At 59.2% G+C, this 19,921-nt stretch overlaps 1 protein-coding gene across 2 annotated transcripts; it reads left to right on the top strand.

The window, feature by feature from the left end:
• Nucleotides 1-1,093: 1,093 nt before the first annotated feature.
• LOC134735930 (uncharacterized) lies at nucleotides 1,094-4,984 on the top strand. 2 transcript variants are annotated; one of them, XM_063634214.1, is made up of 3 exons: nucleotides 1,094-2,213; nucleotides 2,830-2,939; nucleotides 4,216-4,984. In XM_063634214.1, the coding sequence occupies exons 1-3, from the start codon at nucleotides 1,985-1,987 to the stop codon at nucleotides 4,270-4,272; spliced, it is 396 nt and encodes a 131-aa protein (XP_063490284.1). In that variant the 5' UTR covers nucleotides 1,094-1,984; the 3' UTR covers nucleotides 4,273-4,984. The 2 variants fall into 2 exon arrangements, with proteins under 2 accessions (XP_063490284.1, XP_063490283.1); XM_063634213.1 differs by having other exon boundaries at nucleotides 3,854-4,984.
• Nucleotides 4,985-19,921: the final 14,937 nt, after the last annotated feature.

Raw genomic sequence — 19,921 nt, 5'->3', positions numbered from 1 at the left:
GGCCCCCAAGCACCCCTCCCTGCCAGCCCTGCTATGGGGCCCCCCTGGAGGCAAAGCGCATCCGGCCCTGTGGGACTCCCGGCTGCTGTTCCCTCTGGGGCTATCAGGAGAGTCAGGCCTGAGCTCAGGACCAAAACCCTCTGTGGGGCCAAGTCACTCGCACCCCATCTGTGAGGCCTGAGCACGACGCTTTGCTGCTCACCTGAGTCTGGCCTGCGTCCCTCCGACCCTGTTCCTCTGAGGCGGGAAAACGAAAAGGCCACACGAGTGAGCAGTGTCACCTGCCCCTTCACAGACATGAGCCCCCCACGGATGACAGTGGCCTCCTGGAGCCTCACCAGAGCCCAGGTGCTCCCCACTGCACCCCCTGCTTGGCTCCCTGCCCTCTCCTGGTGCTCTGCCCTGCAGGGAACAGAGTGCTTTTCCTCCGGCTGAGAGAAGAGATCTTTGAGCCCCTGTCTTTGTCCATTTTGTTCAGCACAGGTTTTGAAGACCGTTAAGTGTAAGAGAAACATGGGAATTGGGCCCGGATTGCCAAAGGGGCAACGTGTCCTCCTCACACCCCCTTTCCCCACCTGCAGCTGCTTCCATCCTGGGCCCTGCTGGAGCTGCCTTTGCTGAAAAGCTGTAGGGCACAGCCACTGGGGTGATAGTGGGAGACAGAAAGGTTGGCTGAGAGGCCTGATTCCTTCCACGCATCACAACCTGAAAATCACCAAAGGTTTTCCTTGTTGGGGAGGAGTGAACGGCAGCACTGGAAGCCGAGGCCCCTCCCCACCAAGACGCCAGCAGCTCATCCCCACTTTCCCGACCAAAGCCATGAAGCAGAGGCCAAGCCGAGCCAAGGTCGGGGCCTGGGGTCACAGTCAAGGTCGGGGCCTGGGGCCACAGTGGATTTCCTCCTGTGGGGACATCCTTGACGTCCGCAGCTGGGGCCTGAGGGTCTGCCGCTGGCCCCAGCAGCTGCCGCAGGTGTCCTGGCTCACCAGGTGTCTCTGGCTCAGGGCCGGGGCTGTCTGCAACTCCCCTCTCCGCCGAGCCCTCTGAGTGGGGCTCCTGAAGCTCTGAGGGGCTCCCGCCACACCTGGGCTTCCTGGGGGCTGGGTCCTGCCCTGCGACGCCTGCCAGGCTCTTTGTAGACAGTTATTGATCTCCCATTGGCTCCGGTTTCATGGCTCTAAGTGTTTCTGTCCCTCCCTCCACACTCCCTGCCTCTCTGCTGAGTAGTTAATTCACTATAAGCACGCTCCAGAGGACGGCTCCAGCCTCGCAGTGAAACTGCAGCGATGAATGAGAACGATCGGGCACCCAGGTCTGCCTCCAAGTCTCGCTGATGGCCCAGAGACCATGCAGCGGGAGGGTTGGCATCGAGCTGAGGGTTTGAACTCTGGCTGCGCCCCTGCTGCCAGGGGACCTCAGGCAAGTCATCTTTTTCTCTGGGCCTTGGTTTCCTCAGCTGTGGGGTCGGCGCCAGCCCCGAGTCACTGGGCCGTTGTGAGGATGGAGAGGGGGTCGTGCAGGCTCCTGGGTCCTCACCGGAGCCACCCAGCAGTTCTTCTGCACTCTCAGGGGAGTCCGTGTGCCGACATCTGAGGGTCACGGTTCAATGGCTTCAGGGTCCAGACAGGCCCGGAGGCCAGGCCGGATGTGGTGCAGCCAGGGGAGGGGGCAAGCCCCGGGAGCCGTGGGTCATCGGTTCACACCCACATCAGGGGCCAGGAATCCCACTCGGGGCTTAGCCCTAGGCTGCCCCCAGCACCCCCCTCCCAATCCAGGGGACATTCCCAGCCCTGAGCAGTGAGCCCTGGGCAGGCATCAGGAGAGGGAGTGCATCTCGGCTCTTTGTGAGGAATTACGTCCAACAGGTCACTGGCACAGAAAAGCCCTTTGTCCCAGCCAGCTGGCTGCCTGCTAATGATGTCCTGCCTGCACCCTTCCAAGGCCACCTCTGCATCCAGAAAGGACGGAGGCGGATGGAGCTCAGATGACCCTCAAGACCTGCTGTAGATCCAGTGACCCCTCCAAGGAGAGTGCTGAGTTCTGGGAAATTCTCTTCCTCCTCCTTCGCCTCCAAGTCACCTTGCCCTCTCCCGTGTTCCCCAGCCAGGCCCCCAGTAGAGAGGAGACCCCTGCAGTTGTGGATGTGGCTTCCCCCAGTGTCCACGAGACCCCTGGGCCCCGGGCCGGCTCTGGGGGCAGCCCTGGGCTGCCAGGTAGGTTCCATCACGCCACACTGTGGCCCTCACACCCTGCCCTCTGGCTGCCCCTCCTCCCTAGGGCATGTACCCAGAGCCCACCTCAGCCTCCCCGGGCATATCAGAGCCCCACTTTCTGGGGTATGTGTGAGCCACGGGACCTCGAGTCAGGAGATTCAGGCCTAGGCCTGATTCTGCCCCAGGCCTGATTCTGCCCCCTCCAGGTTCTAGACCCTTGGCAAGTCCTCCCACCTGTCTTAGCCCAGCCTCCCCACCCATAAAATTGGGGTTGCTTGTCCCGGCTCTGAGGCTTTGAAAGCAGGGCTATCTCTAACCGAGGGAGGTTGCTGCAAACTTCAGAAGGCCCCCATCCCAGGGAACACGGGGGGGAACTGTCAGAGAGGCGACCCCTGGACTAGCACCCTGAGTGGGCTTTCTTCCCCTCCCCACCCTGCTGAGACCACCCAAACCTTGTTAAAATCAAAGGTTCCCTGGGGAGCCACACGGGCCATGCTGGACACTCCCTGCCAGACTTCCCAGAACAATTCCTGGGGACCCATGTCCCACAAACACCAGCTGGAAAAGGCAGCAACGTGGGGTCTCCCTCCCCCTCAGCCAAAGTGAACTGTGTCAGCAGGTGTCTCCCAGCTGCTGAGAATGAGCCAAGGGACCAGGATGGCCGCCTGGCTCCTGCAAGTGGAGAGGGTCTCGCTGGGGCCTGAACTGGCTGAGGTCTTGCAGCAGGTGAGGAAGCCCTGGACAGTCCCGGCATCTCCACCAAAGCAGAATGGCTGCAGGCCCAGAGGCACAAAGCAGGGATCATTTTCCTGTGTGTGTACGTGGGATGTGTGTGTGCAGGATGTGTGTGTGCATGAGATGTCCGTGTGCAGGGTGTGGGTGCACCAGGCTTGTAGATGCATGCACAGGGCACGTGTGCACACACGTGTGTGTGCATGGACTGTGTTTCATGAGATGTATGTGTATACAGTGTGTGTGTGTGCACGTGGTACGTGCTTCATGAGATGTGCCCTGTGTGTATGCGCGCATAGGATGTGTGTGTGCAGTATGTGTGCATGGGGTGTGTGTACACAGGGCTTGTATATGCACAAACAGGGTGTGTGCACATGTGTGCATGCAGCATGTGTGTGCACATGAGCATGTTTTCACAGGCATGAGTGTGACAGTCACCTGCTGACAGGCGGCCTCACCCCTGCCCTCTGTCCCTAGAGCCCGGACCCAGGGCCTCTGCTCATTTACCCCAACATCCCCTGCCCAGCTCTTCTGCCTGGGAGGGTCCCGTGCAGAGGGGGGTGGCCCACACATCCGCAGCCTCAGCCTCTCCATGTTGTTTTCCCTGGATCCGGGGGTGGGGCCCCCTGCAGCACTGCCTTTTTCAGCCTGTGGTTATGGGAACTCAGGTCCCCAGGCCCAGGGGCTAATTTCAGAGGGAGAGGTTTCCTCTGCCAGGCAATTGGATTTTCACATCAGCATATTCCTCTGAAAGTGGGGGCAGAGGGTGGGCTTCATCCCCACAGCCGCTGGGGTCCTTGGGCATCCTCAGGCTCTGCCTCCCAGCACCAGGTACCCCAGGCTTCTGAGGCCGCTTGGGGAACTTGCAGCCTGCAACTCGGGCACCTCTTGTAATGTCGGGAAACCAGGGCACCGCTCAATCACACTCGGCCAAGTGCAGGACACCTGAACGCCTGCTGCCAGGCCTGCCCTCCCAGGGCAGCGTCGGTGCCGAGGACCCTGCCCGCCTGCTGAGCGGCGCACCCAGTTCTCCAGGAGCTCAGCTCTTCCTCTACTCAGTGCCTCCTCCCACCTGTCCCTCCTCAGCCCTGCCCTCCCCAGCACTCCAGGCAAGACCAAGACCACACCTCAGCCAACCCCTCCTCATTCCCAGCCCCACCCACCCTCCTGGACCACCACAAGTGTGCCCCACGCCAGAGTCCCCTCATGCCCTGGCCCCAGCTGGGGGCCCACAGCAAGCCCCTCCCCAGCCTGGTCTCCTTCCTTACAGGAAGGGGACGCTGGACACTTAGCCCCCTACAGGGAGCCCAGAGCCAGAACTGGGTGAAGGTGCCTTTGGGAGGAGATGGAGGAGTGTATCGATCGGGACCCAGCTGGACAGGTCCCTGTGAGCTGGCCTGGGTCCTTGGTGGGTGGGTGAGTGCCAGCTTGCCCTCGCGGGACTTTGCCCCCTGAGCAGGAGGGACAGCTCAGGCCCCACCTGCCTTGGGTTTCTGAGCATAGCTTTGGGGGGCAGGGGTCGTTTGCAGCACGGAGCCCTTGTCAGCTTCCAGCGTGTTCTAACATTTGTCATACCAGATGGGTTGTCACGAGCGTATGGGGTGACATTATTATTCTGTTACTCCCATGATGACAGAGCCAAGGGCTGGGGAGAGGGACCCAGTTCAGCCTGACCCAGCCCAGGGCCCTTCTCCACCCTCACAGCTTCTTGACACCCCATTCCCCAAACCCGGGTCCCCAATGCCCGGGGACTCGGCTGCCCCCGCCCCACCCCCGGGAGAAGAGCCCTGTCCTCCCTAGCCGTGCCGGAGGGTGGAGAGTTCTGTCAACCAGCGCTGTTTCCTTATCAACAAGGACATGTCTACAAATAGCTTGTCACGTCTCCAATCCCAAGTGCTGTGTCGTTTCAAAAATGAGCGGAGCCAACGCAGCCGCCGCCAGCCCGGCCTCGGCTACCTGGGCAAGGCTGCCGGCTCATGAATATTCATGGCTCGGATGGCGCCTCCGAGCCTCCTAACCATCCGGAATTAAACCAACGAGCTTCCCCTCATGGGCTGCACTCACTTGACTTTCAGCTCCTCTCCAAATCATTCTCTTCCTCGCAGCAGATGGGGACGTGGGGCAGCCTCGACCCTCCTCTGTGTCTGGGCTGTTGTGGCACCAGCACCTTTGCCCCAGTTCCCCGTCTCTTAAGCACTCGACACGCGTCTGCCCCGTTCTCAGGGAGGCCTGGACCCTGTCCCAGCCCTGGTGGGGATAATTACCCTGATGCTCATTTGCAGCGTTTAATTTGCTTCCTCCATGCTGGAAGCCCACGTTTGGTGATGTATGTGTTATGATGGCCACGTGTCCTTCCCCCATCAGCAACAGGGTCTGGGGAGGCCGGGGAGGCTCCTCATTACGCTCCCAGCACCAAGCCCAATCACAGACATGCACACGGATGCACTAGACCCTGCCTGCGGGGAGAGTGGCTGCCAGCTGGGGCACCCAGCTGTCCCTGCATGCCCTGTGCTGGCACAAGGCAGCTCTTCTGTGCTTCCGTGGTGTCTGCGGTGAGGCTGCCTGGGACCCCCCTGTAGATGCTGCCACCAGGGTCCATTCCAAGGAACGGGGAGAATGGGCTTGTGGTGCTGGGGCCTTGTGTGGGGTGCGATGCTGCAGACCAGAAGGGTGGGTGGCCTGGAGCTGCTCTGTCTCCAGGCACTGACCACAGCACGCGCCTCTGATAGGTCCAGGAGAAGTGTGGCAGGGTTGGGCGCAGCCACCTATGAGCCCCTGAACCTCCCCAGGCCGCCGGCTCTCACTTCAGAGTGGCCTGGGCGTGGCCTCAGGTTAGGTCAGGTGAAGACTCTATTCCTGGCTCAGGAAAGCCACCAGGACAGGTGAGCCCAGCGGCATCTCGTGGAGGGAAGCTCTGAGTCCCGTGAGGACAAGGACAGAACACCGGGGCTGCCACAGGTCACAGAGACCCTGTGTCAACACCCTTGTTTTGAGGTGCGGAGACCAAAGTTGAGACCTGGCCACGCCGCAGGTCTGCAGGGACCTCAGAGCCCGGGGCCACTGTCCTGTCCCCAGTCTCATTAAACACAGCAAACGTCTTCTGGACGTGCCGCCAGCCCCACAGAAAACCAAAGCAAAGCAGACTCACCGCTCCTGCATCCCAGAGCTCAGGTCCAGGAGGGTCTCGGGAAAGGATGGGGGCAACTGGAATACCATCCTGACGCCGTCTCAGCCCCAGGGGGCTGCAGGGTTCTACCCTGTCTTCTCTCTGCAGATGTGTGATTGGTTCTAGAAGATGCTGAGCCCCTCCCTGCGCACTCGTCCCCACCTGCCTGGCCCCGGCACATCTGGCTGATTCTCATTCAGGCCTTGAATGAAAGGCCATCTTCCCAAGAGTCCTCCCTGACTCCCCTATCACAGGACAGGTCCCTCCTGTTCTCCGCCATGGAGACTGTTGGTCAGCTCTCTCCCCAGCCAACTGAAGGGCCCAGGAGGGCTGCACCTGCCTTGGCCATACCAGGCCCACCACCCAGGGCAGGCCCACCACCCAGGGCAGACCCACCACCCAGGGCAGAGCCTCCACCCAGGGCAGAGCCTCCACCCAGGGCAGACCTACTACCCAGGGCAGAGCCTCGGGCATGAAGGCAGGAAGGGCTGAGGACGAGCGTGGGTGGTGAGAAAAAGCCTCTGGACGGCAAGGACTTAGACGTGGTTCCAAGTGTGCACACGGGGAACAGCTGGGGGCCATGGGCCCCCGCAGGCCTGACGGAGGAACCCCAATTCGGTTAAGGCTTAAAGGAGGCGCACGGGACTGACTTTTCCTATGGAAAATCCTGCGCAGAGAGATCAAATCCCGGCATCCCAGAGGGAAGCCCCGTGCCGGCCGTGAGCTGCCCACAGCTGCCTGACCCTAATCTTCTCCGATGAAGTGGCTCTGAGAGGTTTTGTGGTCAGTATCAGTTCTGTCTTTGATTTCAGCGCTTGGTCTGGACGGCAAGCGGGAAGAGCTCAGAGACAGCTTCCTCCAGTGTCTCAGGGTGCAGCCGGGAGGAGCTGCCTCGCCCTTGCCTCTGCCTCTGGCTCCCTGCCCCACCGCCTGGCTCTCACCTGCAGCCCAAGAGGAGTCCGGGCCTGGGCTCTCGAGTCACTCTGGCCCACGGGAGGGGCACACCCAGGTCCCACCCAGCACCACTAGAAGAGCCTGTTCAGAGACGCGGGCCGTCGCCCCTGCTCCTGCTGGAACGTGAAGCCCAGAACCCCCATAAGTATCTCATGCTGCCTCCCTCTTTGTGATCCTCCAGCCCAGCCCTCAGTTGCACCCCAGGGGAAACTGAGTCCCTGCCTGGTAAATGTGCAGCAACATGGCCACGGCAGGCTCGGCACAGCCACGGCCACGGCAGGCTTGGTCCAGCCTCAGCGCCTCCCCGGGTTCTGGTTCTCAGGCAGTTTCGTCCACCTACATGAGCCCCGACTTTCTCATCCGTAGAGTGGGACGAACAATGCCCAGTGCTCAGTGTGATATTAGAAGAGCCCAAGACAGTGGAGGGCTCAGCACAGATGCCCCCATCCATCCGCAGGCAGCTCCTTCAAGGGAGCCCGGGACGTCCCGGGGAAGCCACCCTCAATGACTGGCCCCAGCCAAAGGCTGAACGGGCTGGTCTGGGCTGAGGGACACTGCCAGGGGTTGGCTAGGGAGAAGCCCAGGGCTGAAGGTCAAGGCCACTGCGAGGCCTTGGGCTCAGGGGAGAGTGGGGACACAGGACCCATCCTCCTCACCTCAGGCTGGTCCTTTTCGCTCCCATGTGAAGGCACCGTTGCCAGGCCAATGCTGGTCACTCTGTGATGACCAGGTTGGAGAAAAGCTGAGAACCCCAAGTACTGGGCAAATCCAGACTCTTGTGTCTTCAAACCAGAGAATGTTTAACCCTAAGTCAAGAGGCCGGCTTCTTCCAGGAGTCCCCTCCCTGGGCATTACCTGGAAATGAGGGGCCGATGGATTGTCAGGCCACAACACCCCCAGTGCCCGCCTTAGTTAGCTGCAACACCCCCGGTGCCCATGGGTGGGTCCTGCGGGCCCCGGAGGCATGGGCGGCATTCCACACATTTCCCCTCAAAGAGATGCACAATTTTAATAGGCTCTCTGTGCCCAAGCCGTACTGGCTGGATGCAACCTCTAGGGAGGAGGTGGGCAGGTGGGGGGCAGTCAGGGCCCCGCCACCTCCCTGCGCCCCTGGAGACAGCTCCCAGGCTCCCCCACTCCCTGCGCCCCTAGAGACAGTGCCCGGCGTCTCACCAGAGGTGCCATCTCAGCAGCACATGACGAGGGCATAAGGTCACGGCTTCCCTAGCCCCCAGGATGCGTCCCAGGGTTGGACAGGGCTCACCCTCACCCAAGGTTTGGGACACACCTGGTGTCCACTCTGGAGTCAGCTGACCTGGCCCAGCCCCAGGTCTCTCCTCCACCTGTCTGGCTCCAGGACAGTGATGGGCATCGTAGGCCGCTGTGTCAGGTGGCATTTCTAACCTTGTTCTATCCACAGAACTCGTCTTCAAAAGAAAGTTTACATGACAGAACAATTTAGAAGAAGAAAAAAGCAGAGAGGCCTTGGTTGAGGTTTTGGTGGCTCTGAGTCAGATCCACTGGCCTGCACCCCATCAGCCCTGCACCCCATCAGCCCTGCACCCCACCAGCCCTGCACCCCATCAGTCCTCTACCCCATCAGTCCTCTACCCCATCAGCCCTGCACCCCACTTCCCACCAGCTCCGCACCCCACCCCTACCATCCCTGCATCCCACCATCCCTGCACCCCATCAGCCCTGCACCCCACTTCCCACCAGCTCCGCACCCCACCCCTACATCCCTGCATCCCACCATCCCTGCACCCCATCAGCCCTGTACCCCATCAGTCCTGCACCCCATCAGCCCTATACCCCAGCAGCCCTGCACCCCACCCCCATGAGACCTGCACCCCACCTCCCACCAGCTCTGCACCCCACCAGCTCTGCACCCGACAATCCCTGAACCCCACCCATACCATCCCTGCACCCCAGCAGCCTTGTATCCCACCAGCACTGTACGCCACCCCCACCACCTCTGTACCCCCAACCCGCCCTATGCCCCTACCACCCTTGCACCCCCACCAACCCTGCACCCCCATCACTCCTGTATCTTCCAGTCAGCCCTGTATCCCACCCCCACCACCCCCACACCCCCCACCAGCCCTGTACCCCCACCAGTCCCGCACCCCCCACCAGCCCTGCACTCCAGCCCCAGCCCCCTGCGAGACTCCGAGGCAGTTCCCAGGAACCCGGATTCCAGGAAGCACCGTTCAGAAACTGCCCGCTCTGCTCATGTCTGTAACTCAGATCTTTTGTCAATCTTCTCAGCAACAAGTGATAACTCAACCACTTTTGGGGAGAAGATACTCCCAGGTTCACTGATTTTTCTCTTTGTACACTTTTCTTTTAATGATTTTTTAATTCCGTGGGTAAAACACAAATAGGTTTTCCTTGGAAAAGAGTTCAAAGCAGCCAGACAAAGGGAACCTCCCATGACGGCTGCCCAGTCCCTGCTGCGGAGGAAGCGGGGGGTGCCCAGGCGTGCCCCTCCCTCCTCACTGCTTTCCTACACCAGAGTGGGGGTGTTGAGGTCGGGGGGGGGTCCCAGGAGCGGAGGTATGAGGTGCGGTTCCCCACCCTGAGAATACACAGGGCCTGCGTGGGAGCTGCTGGCCTTCGCAGGCTCATCGGCACCAGCTCGGGTCAGCAGTCTGGGCAGAGGCCACACAGCCTGGACCTCTCGGGACAGGTTCCCTGGAAGAGGTTCCTGTTTTCACCGTCGACTCATGGTTCAGAGGCCAAGCAAACAAAGTGCCTGTGGCAGGTGGGTCGGCAGCTCACATCCAGGGTGCCCTGTCTGGGCTCGGTGCCAAGGCCTCTGGGAGACCCCTCGTCATGCAGCCCCCGGGGTCATGGTCTGTGGGCTGTCAGGCGCCTGCTCCGAGGACACCTCAATCCGGGGCTGCCAGGGGCACAGCTCTGCCCCCAGCCACTCCGGTCAAAGGGCCGCCGAGGAGCTGCGCCAGAGTGTCCCCTCCCCGTGGACCTCCCTGACCTGGGTGGGCTGGTGAGTGGCTTTGCCTGGGAGAAATAAAGGCTCTGGGTGTAGACACAGCAGGGGAGCTGGTGGACCCCCCACAGAGCCCCCGGGCGACCACTGGGACCGAGGACCTGGGTTCCCCTGCCATCCCTCCTTGGGGGGTGGGGACAGAGGGAGCCCCCATTCGGCTCATCTGGGGAGCTCAGTTCTTTGGCCCTTGGTCTGGGCTGACAGCCGGGGACACCCAGGCCCCTCCAGCTAGGAGCTGCACTGGGGAGGGGTGCGTCCGGAGGGAGCGTCAGCAGCCAGTCACGGTAGTGGCTTCGCCTCTGCACACCCAGACCAGGGAGAAGAGGGCTTCCATCCCACAGTTGGCTTCGCCGAGACGTTTCTAAATAAACGAGCTTTGTGGGGCGGCAGGTTGATGCATCTGGAGTGTGGGGTCTCCTCCAGCTTCCGGAGCACACACCTCCCACCGCATCGCCACCTCCCTGGCTCTGAGAGGAAAACTCATTCATCTGTCAACACCTCATCCCTGGCGAGACCCTCCGGACCCATCCCCCACCCCGAATAGCCTGTGTGTGTTTCCATAGCAACCTGCACGTGCCTCTGTCGGTCACATTTCATGAGGCCGTGAGCTCTTTGAAGGCATGGCCTTGACTTGAATCATTCACAGGGTGCAGAGTGGACAGGTGAACCATGACCCTAAGCCAGCCCCCTCCCGTGCCATTCTCTGGACCATAGCTCATGCACCCCGATTGCGTCTTACCGTCATTTGACAGAGGCCAAGGCCCAGAGAAAGGAGGCCCTCCCCTTCAGCAGCAGGGAGATGGGGGTCATGCTGGCCCAAGACAGCACGCCCCTCCTGGGGAGCGGCACCGGAGACGGAGCTCTGCGGACGGGAAAAGTCAGCTGCCCCCCTGCACACCGGGGTGTGGGGCAGCCCTGCTTCCTCGGAACAAAGGCTGCACTTGCAGAAGCAGCACAGACTTTCACCTGCTTCAAACCCTGGGCCGTCCTCTGGTCTCAAGGCCAGGAGGCAGGGCCCACCGTCTGCTCCCTCCTGCTGGATGGAGCCTGGGGAGGCTGAGGATAATGGGGACGTGGGGAGGGCTTCTGAGTCCCCGTGCTGAGCAGCAACACCAACCCTCCCAGTGCCGGTGACAATTCCGGAGCAGCTGGTTTACTCCGTCTGGCAGGCATTTCCTTCCCAACAGCAAGGCATCCCGGGCTTCTAGCGTCTACCTTGTAAATATCAAGGGCATTGCAGGGAAGCTGAGCTGGCACTGGGTGAGCTGACGTCAGCAAAGGGTCAGCCCCGGGGCCGGGGGTGTGATGGCACAGCTGTGGCCCAGCCCCGGGGGCTTCCGTCGCTGCTGAGTGCCTTGCAGTGTGGCAATCGAAAAAGCCTCCTCCCTCGGCATCCAGCTGTTCTTTCCCCAGAAGGATCTGAACAACGAGTATTATTTCAGATATGCACAGGCACTATGTTTCAATTTTTGATAGTAAAACCATTATTTCTGATGCCCATTTCTCACCCCACAAAAATTACTGGAATTTATCTGCATTAGCAAATAAGGAATGGGGACCGGGCCTGGCCAGCCTCTATTACCCTGTGCATTAATTAATTCATTCATTCATTCTTCATCAAACTGTCACTCCTCTCCCACCACCTTCCAGCCAACACTTGGCAAAGTGCAATGGGACAGCCGTGTCACAAGGACATCTTTTGGGTGGGCTGTGGGGTCGCGGGGCTCTGACCCAAAGCTGCACACTTGTAGGAGTGGAACCTGTTAGGAGCCGAAGCCGGGGGGAGGGGGGGCCTTGCTCAACGCCTGGCCTTCCCCGTGTGACAGAGCTATCCAAGGTGCTGACTTCACCTGCTCCCCAAGATGAGCAGCTCCGAGGGTCACCCAGGGAAGGGAGTGGGGGACAGTCTGAGATGGAAGATGCAGGGCGTGGGGGAAGGGGGTGCCTGCACACAAAACAGCAACTCCAGCCTCCCAAAACCACCCTCCGCCTTGTGCTCTGGGGCCCCCCATTCACCCCCACCACGTGGTACCTTCCTTTAGGGCCGTGCCTGCACTGTGCTGTGTCCACACTGCAATTTGCTTGCAGCTGGCCCTCCATACGGATCTGCTGGTGGATACCCTGTATTATTCCAGCTCCAATTTTCAGAGAAAAGGAGGGGCCTTTCTTCATCTGCTCAAAAATCAGAGCTCAAATCCACAGGTCCAGTGTCCCCTCAGGCTCCTTCTGCATTTTTTCCATGAACTGTTCCCTTGATTGTGTTGGAGGCAGGGGGAGGGAGAGGCCAGCAAGTAACCAGGCTGGAGCACCCAACGGTGAAGGCAATAGCAGTGGCGGCCCGTCTGGAGTGGGCTGCCATGATGCTGGCTGCCGTCGCGGAGGTGTAGCCAGGGCTGTGCGCTCTGTGGAGCTGGTGGGAGCTGGGAACAGGTGGAAGCTCCACCCACTTCTGAGTTGACAGGGTGGAGGCCCAGCTGTGGCTGCAGACCCAGGCATCTCTGCACTCTTGGGGGTCCAGGAAGCCCCTGCCCCTGCTGCCTGGCCTCTCCCTGCTCCCAGCGCCTGCTCTGATTTCAGAGCAAAGTTGAGGCTGAGCCCAGGCATTGTCACAGCCCAGCTGGTTGTACTCACCCTTGGGGCAGCACTGACACACCAGCCCCCGCTGCCTTGGTCCCCTTCAGACTTTGGGCACTGACAAGCATGGGAGGGAGGCTGAGGGACGCTAAGGGCAGGTCACAGTGGGCCTGCAGGCAGCCTTCAGCACAAACAGCCTGGGCACCGTGGGCACCGTCGATAGCAGGTTAATGGTGGCAGAGGGCAGATGGGCTCCTGGGTGGAAAGGGGGGTCCCAGTGAAGCCCCACCTTCAGGCCAGGGCTGCCAGTTTTGCGGACCAGAGTGAGAACTTGTGGTGCTTTTTCTGGGCCCACCCATGACCACCCATGGACCAATCAGCATGCACTTCGTCCCTTCTGAAGCCCATAGAAACCCCAGACTCAGCCAGACTCCAGATGACGACGGGTCGCCCGCCTGCCGAGAGGAGTGACCTGCCACGGGTTGCCTCTGAGCTGTTCAGTAAAGCTCCCCTTCGCCTGGTCACCCTCCACGTGTCCATGTACCTCATTCTTCCTGGTGTGGAACAAGAACTTGGGGCCCAAATGGCAGGGCTGAAAGAGCCATGACAGACAGGGTTGAGACACCCCCCCTTGCTCGCCACGCTGTGGGTGATGAGAGGGAGAGAAGAGAGGAGGAGAGAAGAGCTGCAGCCCTTCGGGGAGCCCAGACCTAGGAGTTCCTCTAGCTGGGGCTGTGCAGTTCTTTGGGGCTCTGCAGTTCCTGGCACCTCCAAGCTTCCAGGCACCACCGTATTCCCCGGTGCCAGCTGTGGAAGCCACTTGTGGTCCGCCTGGTCCAGCCCCAGCCTCACAGGGAGCCAGCGTGTGGAGCTGTCCGCCCTGCTGCAGCCGGCGTGCCTGGCCGTGCATAGTGCCTGGACCCCACGCTCACTCCCTCACACACCCCTTGCCACTCTGCGCCCGGCTCACCCTCAGCGGGTGTGGGGTCCAGGTGGGTAGCATGAGCCAAGCCCAACCTCCTGGGCCGAGTGGGCAGAACAAGCCCAGCGGGCCCCAGCAAACCTTGGCGAAGGTGCCACCGGCCACAGAGGCTTCTAGCAGGAAAAGTGACAGCCCAAGGGTCCCATGACAAAGGGAGATGCCTTCCAGCAGAGGCGGGAGGGAGGCGCCCAAAGGCGGAGGGATCCCGATCTCCCACCCAAAGGCCGAGGCCTGGGTGCTGCCCCCTGTGGCACCCTAAAAGCCCCTACGATGTGTGCCTTCTCCCAAGATGAGATCATTCAACTGCCAAGACGAGCTTCTTCAGCCTCCCCCAGCCCCCTCAGCCTCCCCAGCCCCCTCAGCCTCCAGAACCTGCTCCTTCCAACTCCAGGGCCGGCTCTTTCACCTCCAGGGCCGGCTCCCCAGCCTCACAGGCACCTGGCCTCTGCAGTGTGCCCAGCCCTGCACCAGAGGCAGCTCTGCCTGTGCTGAAGATCTCTGCCTTCTGGGAGAAGGAGGTTAAAATAGGAGCTCATGGGAACCACAGCCTGGTGGCCGCTTGGGTGTGAAACGCCATTCTCACCGGTCACCCAGAGCTAGGGGCAGCGTCATGTGAGTCTGGGGGTCCCCCTCATTCCCCTGGTGTCCCGACTTCCATCAGAGCAGAAAGAAAAGTAGAGAGGCACAGATGTGAACTCAGGACCCAAGGTCTGCCACTGCCCTCACGCAGAGGGCCGCTTTGGCTCGGAGAAACAGAAGGGTATGGCAGGCACCGTCCCTCACCTCCTGTGTGGCTCGGGGGCCCCTGTGGCCTGCAGGCCCTTCCTCCTGCTCTCAGGCTGTGCTGGTACTGCCGGCGGTAACGGCGCTCCTGCCTCTGTATATTTTTGGCCCAGGAGTTGGCGAAAGGGCTGTTGGTCTCTGAGGCCACTCCTGCCTCTTCTAGAGTGAGGGCGGAGACGGAGCCTTCCCAGGCAGAGGGGAGCATGGAGGCAGCTTCAGGAGTGTGGGGCTGACCGCTTCCCCTATAGAGCGCTTGACCTGTCCAGAGGGACCAGGGAAGACGGTGGCTCCGGGGGAGGGAACTGGGAACCCGAGACCCAGGAGGTGCAGTGACTGCTCTGCTGGGCCCGGACTCAACACTGTTTACCTGAAATCCGTTTCCAGTTCAGGAGGAAACAGACTCCATGGCAAGATGGTTTTTCCACTGAACTCTGGATGCTTGGCCTTCCCTCTGCCAAGAGGCTCCGATACCACAGCTGCAGTCGCGGTTAACCGCAGGCGGGAGGGAGACCCTGACCCCAGCACCAAGCCCCCAGTGCGGAGCCGGAGAGCCGGGCCCCAGAAGCTGTCCCTGCAGCACCACCTGCTGGGCGATGCTGGAAGTGTTGCGGCACCAGCGGGGGCTGGGGGGCTGCAGCTGGGCGGTGAGGACCCCGGGGTCACGCATCAGGTTATGAACCCTGACTCTGCCATTTGGTCCTGACCATAGTCTCCTCATCTGTAAAATGGGGTCACCAGCACCCCCAGGTGTAAGGACCCCGTCCAGGTCCATGCTGGGGACGGTGTCGATGGAGAGAGCTGGGGGTGGGGAAGTGGAAAGAGAGGATGATAAACCAGAAAAGGGGGGACTTTCTGTCCTTATCAAGATGGGGGTGGTCCCTCTGGGGACCTAGACTCTTTCATGGCTGGCTCAAGTCCCCAGTGGTCCTGGCCCTGCAGCCTCTGGAGTGGGGTGAACTTGGGGTGGCATCAGGGCAGAGGGCCTGGGCAGGACCAGGAATCTCCCCACCCATTTTACCCCCTGGGAGGTCTTGGCCAACCCGCTGATGGGCTTGGTAATCTCCCCAACCCGTGTCCATGAGGGGTTCCGAGGCCCCCTAGACCCACGTGTGCGTAAACCCTTCTGCACCCAGTGCCAGCTGGACCCCAGCCCCCGCCCCACCATCCCTGCATGGACTGTCACCGGCCCCACCCCTCCCACAAGCAGACCTCACCCTCCCTGGCCCAGTCCCCCTCCTTCTCTTAGGGCCAGGGCTGCTGGGTTTCTCCTGGTCGAGCAGCCCTGGTCCCCAGCTGCCCAGAATACCACTGGGAACCCTTCCTCCCGGCGCTGGCAGCAAGCAGGCGAGAGGCAGGACTTAGTCCGGGGCTCTCCCCACCTGACTGGCCAGTGGGTTTCCACAGCGCTGCCTGTCCGTCTGCACAGGGCATCTGACTTGGAAAGCTTTCTCTCGGCTGATTTTTTTTTTTTTTTTTTTGAGATCAAGTTCACTCTGTAGCCCAGGATGGAGTGCAATGGTGCAATCTCAGCTCACTGCAGCCTCCATCTCCCAGGTTCAAGCAATTCTCCTGCCTCAGCCTCCCGAGTAGCTGGGACTGCAGGCGCCCACCACTGCGCCTGGCTAATTTTTTGCATTTTTGGTCAAGACAGGGTTTCACCATGTTGGCCAGGCTGGTCTCAAACTCCTGACCTCAAGTGATCCGCCCACCTCGGTCTCCCAAAGTGCTGGGATTACAGGTGTGAGCCACCGTGCCCAGCCGGAATATTTTTTTTAAAGGCACAAAAAATATTTACCAGGCCATTTCTTGCCTCCGGAACCTGAAGAAAATAAAATTCACTTTCACATCCTCAGCAGCCAAATAGCCCCTTCGGATCCACCTGCTGAGGTCATGGCCAGCCCTGCCCCCAGCAGTTTCCCAGGCTGCGTGGCTGGGGGTGTCGGAGCGCAAACCGCGGGAACTTTATTTTCAAGGCTCCTGCCTGGCCCGGGGGCTTCGGTTCCAACACATGGGCCAGTTTATCACCAACCAGCTCTGCCTCGCTTCTTTTTTATTGTGTTTTGTTTCCTTAGCAGTAAAATCATTGACTGACTTGTCTGGGTTTTTTAAATTACAAAATGAACGCATGATGCCTGTAACCATCTCAAATAAAGAGTTATGCACGGAATTAGAATGAGAAAGTCTGTCTCACACCTCCCCTCGCACCACCCGCTGGGGATGGAGGTGGGAAAGGTGCTCCCACGGACTCCAACTCCGGCAGCCAGGATCACTCAGGGGACTGGGATGTGGAGAGAGCTCAGGGATAGGTCCTAGGCGTCACCGGGCCCCACCGACCACCCAAGCACCCGTCCGAGCCTCAGCGTCCTTGCAGCGCTGGGCCTGAGTCGGCCTCCTGGCGGCCAGGAGCTGGGGAGCCTGGCTCCCTCAGGATGGTCAGGACTCTTTGGGAGCAGGAGGACGATAGCCCAGGGAAGCTCACTGGGGCTTCATCCTCGTGGGCCACTACAGGTAGGGCCCACAGCCGAGAGGCGCAGAGAGGAGCAAGCCAGTGCCGCCCAGGCTGCAACCCTGACCCTACTCCATGCACCATCCTCCCCCAGTGGCCAAACCCCCCAAAACTCACAGATGCCACATCGTAGGCACCACCATGGAAAGGAGGCCTGTTTCCAGGAAATCCCTCTACCCCCAGCCCGCCCCTCAACCCCAACCCCAAACTCAACCCCACTCCTCTTGTCACCTCCACCCCCCACCACCCATCCCTACACTCTCGGTGGCTCTCAGTGGCGGCCACATCAAGAACAAAGCCACTGGGTCTCCGAAATGCCCTGTAACAGGTGGAATTCTGAGAGGTGGGTGGGGTGGGCATTCAGGGGCTGAACTTGGATGAGTGAAGGCCCAGGGGCAGGGACATAGAGGCAGCCATGTGTGGGACAAGGATGTCACCGTGATTCAAAAAGGCTTTGGGGCCAACATGCAGTAACAGGGCCAGGGTCACCTCCTGCCTGAACAACAACAGACAGAATATCCGGAGCCACAGTGTTAGAGGCCTGGGACGTCGGCAGCAGAGCTCCACAGCCCCCAAGAGGACGAGCCCTCCAGCTGCTGCAGCTTCTTCCTGGTGCAGTCCTGGGTTGACGGAACCCACCTGGGAGCCTGAGGAAGCCAAGGCGCCTGGTAGAGAGGGAGAGAAGGGAGTTGCACCGACACGGAGCCTCTGGGATCTGCTCGGCACACCCTGGGTGGAAGCAGCCCAGGCCAGGAAAAGGCCCATCTAAAGGAGTCCGAAGGAGCAACCCCGCGTTCCCACGGGGCTGGGAGAGGCCTCTTTCCCAGCCAGCCTGGAAAACCTCGAAATCCATGGGACTGCGGGGGGAGAACTCAGAAGGGAGACGCTGGGCAGTCTCAGCTGGGGAATAATTAGGATGAACAAACCTGAAACACAAAAACCCCCAAAATTAAATTATTACGAGTAACACATCACCCCATAACAAATGTCAAAAACCAGGACTAACCATATTATTGTGAATTAAAATTCACAACTTATGGCATTAAATCAAACATTACCAGGCATGCACAGAAATAGAAAAACGTGACCCCCAAATCAATTGATTGAAACTGACCCCAAACTGATGTAGATTTAGAGTTAATAGACAGGGATATTTAAAATGTTATCAGAGGTTGGGTATGGTGGCTCATCCCTGTAATCCCAGCACTTTGGGAGGCCAAGGTGGGTGGATCACTTGAGGTCACAAGTTCGAGACTAGCCTGCCCAACATCGCAAAACCCCATCTCTACTAAAAATACAAAAAGTTAGCCAGGCATGGTGGCGGGTGCCTGTAATCCCAGCTACTCAGGAGGCTGAGGCAGGAGAATCGCTTGAACCCAGGAGGCGAAGGTTGAAGTGAGCTGAGATCGCACCACTGCACTCCAGCCTGGGCAACAAAGTGAGACTCCGTCTCAAAACAACAAAAAAAAGTTATCGGAGCTGTGTTTAATTTATGCAAAAAGTTAAGTAGAGACATGGAAAATGTAGAAAAGATCCAAATATAAAGTATAACTTCCAGAGACGAGAACCAAGGTACCTGAGACACGAACACACTGCAAGATTGATGGCAGACAGACGCTGCAGAAGAAAGGAGGGAAGTTGCAGCAATAGAAAAGGTCCACAATGAAATGTGGGGACAAAAGAATTTTTAAGAAATTAAAAGACCATCAATGATCAGTGAGACAATGTAAAGTGGGCAAATATATATGTAATTGCTGTGACCAAAGGAGGAGAGATCAGAAAAAATATTTGAAAAAACATGTCCCAAAATATTCCAAATTTTATGAAAACAACAAGCCCACAAAGCCAAGTTCAATCACCCCAAGCACAAGACACAGAGGACGAAAACCACACAGAGGTGAATCATCATTATTAAACTGTTCAAAATCAGTGAAAAAGGGAAATCTGGCAAAGTCAGGAAAGGTAATCAATAAAATAGACACATTAGACAGAGGAGAATAAAGGACAACAGTAGGTTCATCCTCAGAAACAACGTGAGCAGCAAGGTTTTGGAGCAACAGCCTTAAAAGTCGACCTAGAATTCTATACCCAGCAAAACTATCCTTCACAAACGAAGACAAGCCTTCCAGCCTGGGCTCAATGAACAGAGCTGAAAAGACCATCACGCCCATGCTTACAATGAAGGAAACACGGGAAAGCCTGGAAATGAGCACCTTCTGGAACCTACCAGAAAGCTCAGGTCTTGGCCAACCACTCATTTCAAATCTGTGGAAATACAGGGACCAGGCTCCGGATGCAAGACACAGGACCCGAGCCTTTGGCTGCCTGGCATACACTGCTGGATGCTGAATAAGCCGGGAAGAAGATCTGGCTAAATGTTAGCACATTCTAAAGTCTGCGTGAAGCTGGTCTGACCCTGGGAACCTCCATGAAGACATGGGCATGGAGGGTCCCCCCTTTGCCGGGTACACCAGGGGCTCACAGGAAAGTTCGTGGAAAATTACAAGGAATCTTCCCTCTGGCGCTAGCGGGCGAGGGGAATGGCAGCCACCGCCAGACAGCACCATCTCCTCACCTTCCTGTGAAGTGCAAGACTCACTTGCAGAGGGAAGAGCACAGAAACCATCACCTCAGGACACTGCGGGAAGACACTGTGGTTGAACCAGAGGAAGCGAGAAGGGAGAAGCCCTGGCCCTGGGGAACAGGATGGAAAACGCTTGGCCCAGCTCCATGGCTGGGAAGGAGCCCTCGCACTTGTGAAGGCCACATCCCAAGACCCGAGGACACAGTGCCTAAGACGGAGCCAGAAACATTCTCCACCCTTTCACACAAGACTGACAAGGGCTCCATAAAAATAAAACTGGAAGAGCTGAAGGAGAAGCATTCTCCCTGGGTGTGAAACCAAGAAAAGACACAAAGCCAAGGAAAAGCCATTGAGAAAACACCTGGCACACAGCCTATGCCCTAAACACAGAAGGTAACCATAGCAACAACCTGAAAC

The sequence above is a fragment of the Symphalangus syndactylus genome, chromosome 24 (assembly GCF_028878055.3).
Source record: "Symphalangus syndactylus isolate Jambi chromosome 24, NHGRI_mSymSyn1-v2.1_pri, whole genome shotgun sequence".
NCBI classification, from domain to species: Eukaryota; Metazoa; Chordata; class Mammalia; order Primates; family Hylobatidae; genus Symphalangus; species Symphalangus syndactylus.
The sequence above is the reverse complement of the archived record's forward strand: the minus strand, read 5'-3'. Positions and strand labels throughout refer to the sequence as shown.

Excerpts from the sequence above, each read along its gene's own strand:
- LOC134735930 (XM_063634213.1), top strand. The coding sequence starts at position 1,985 with ATGACCCTCAAGACCTGCTGTAGATCCAGTGACCCCTCCAAGGAGAGT. Across the intron at positions 2,214-2,829 it reads GGGCAGCCCTGGGCTGCCAG|CAGGTGTCTCCCAGCTGCTG; the intron begins GTAGGTTCCATC and ends GAACTGTGTCAG. Across the intron at positions 2,940-3,853 it reads TGGCTGAGGTCTTGCAGCAG|GGCACCGCTCAATCACACTC; the intron begins GTGAGGAAGCCC and ends TCGGGAAACCAG.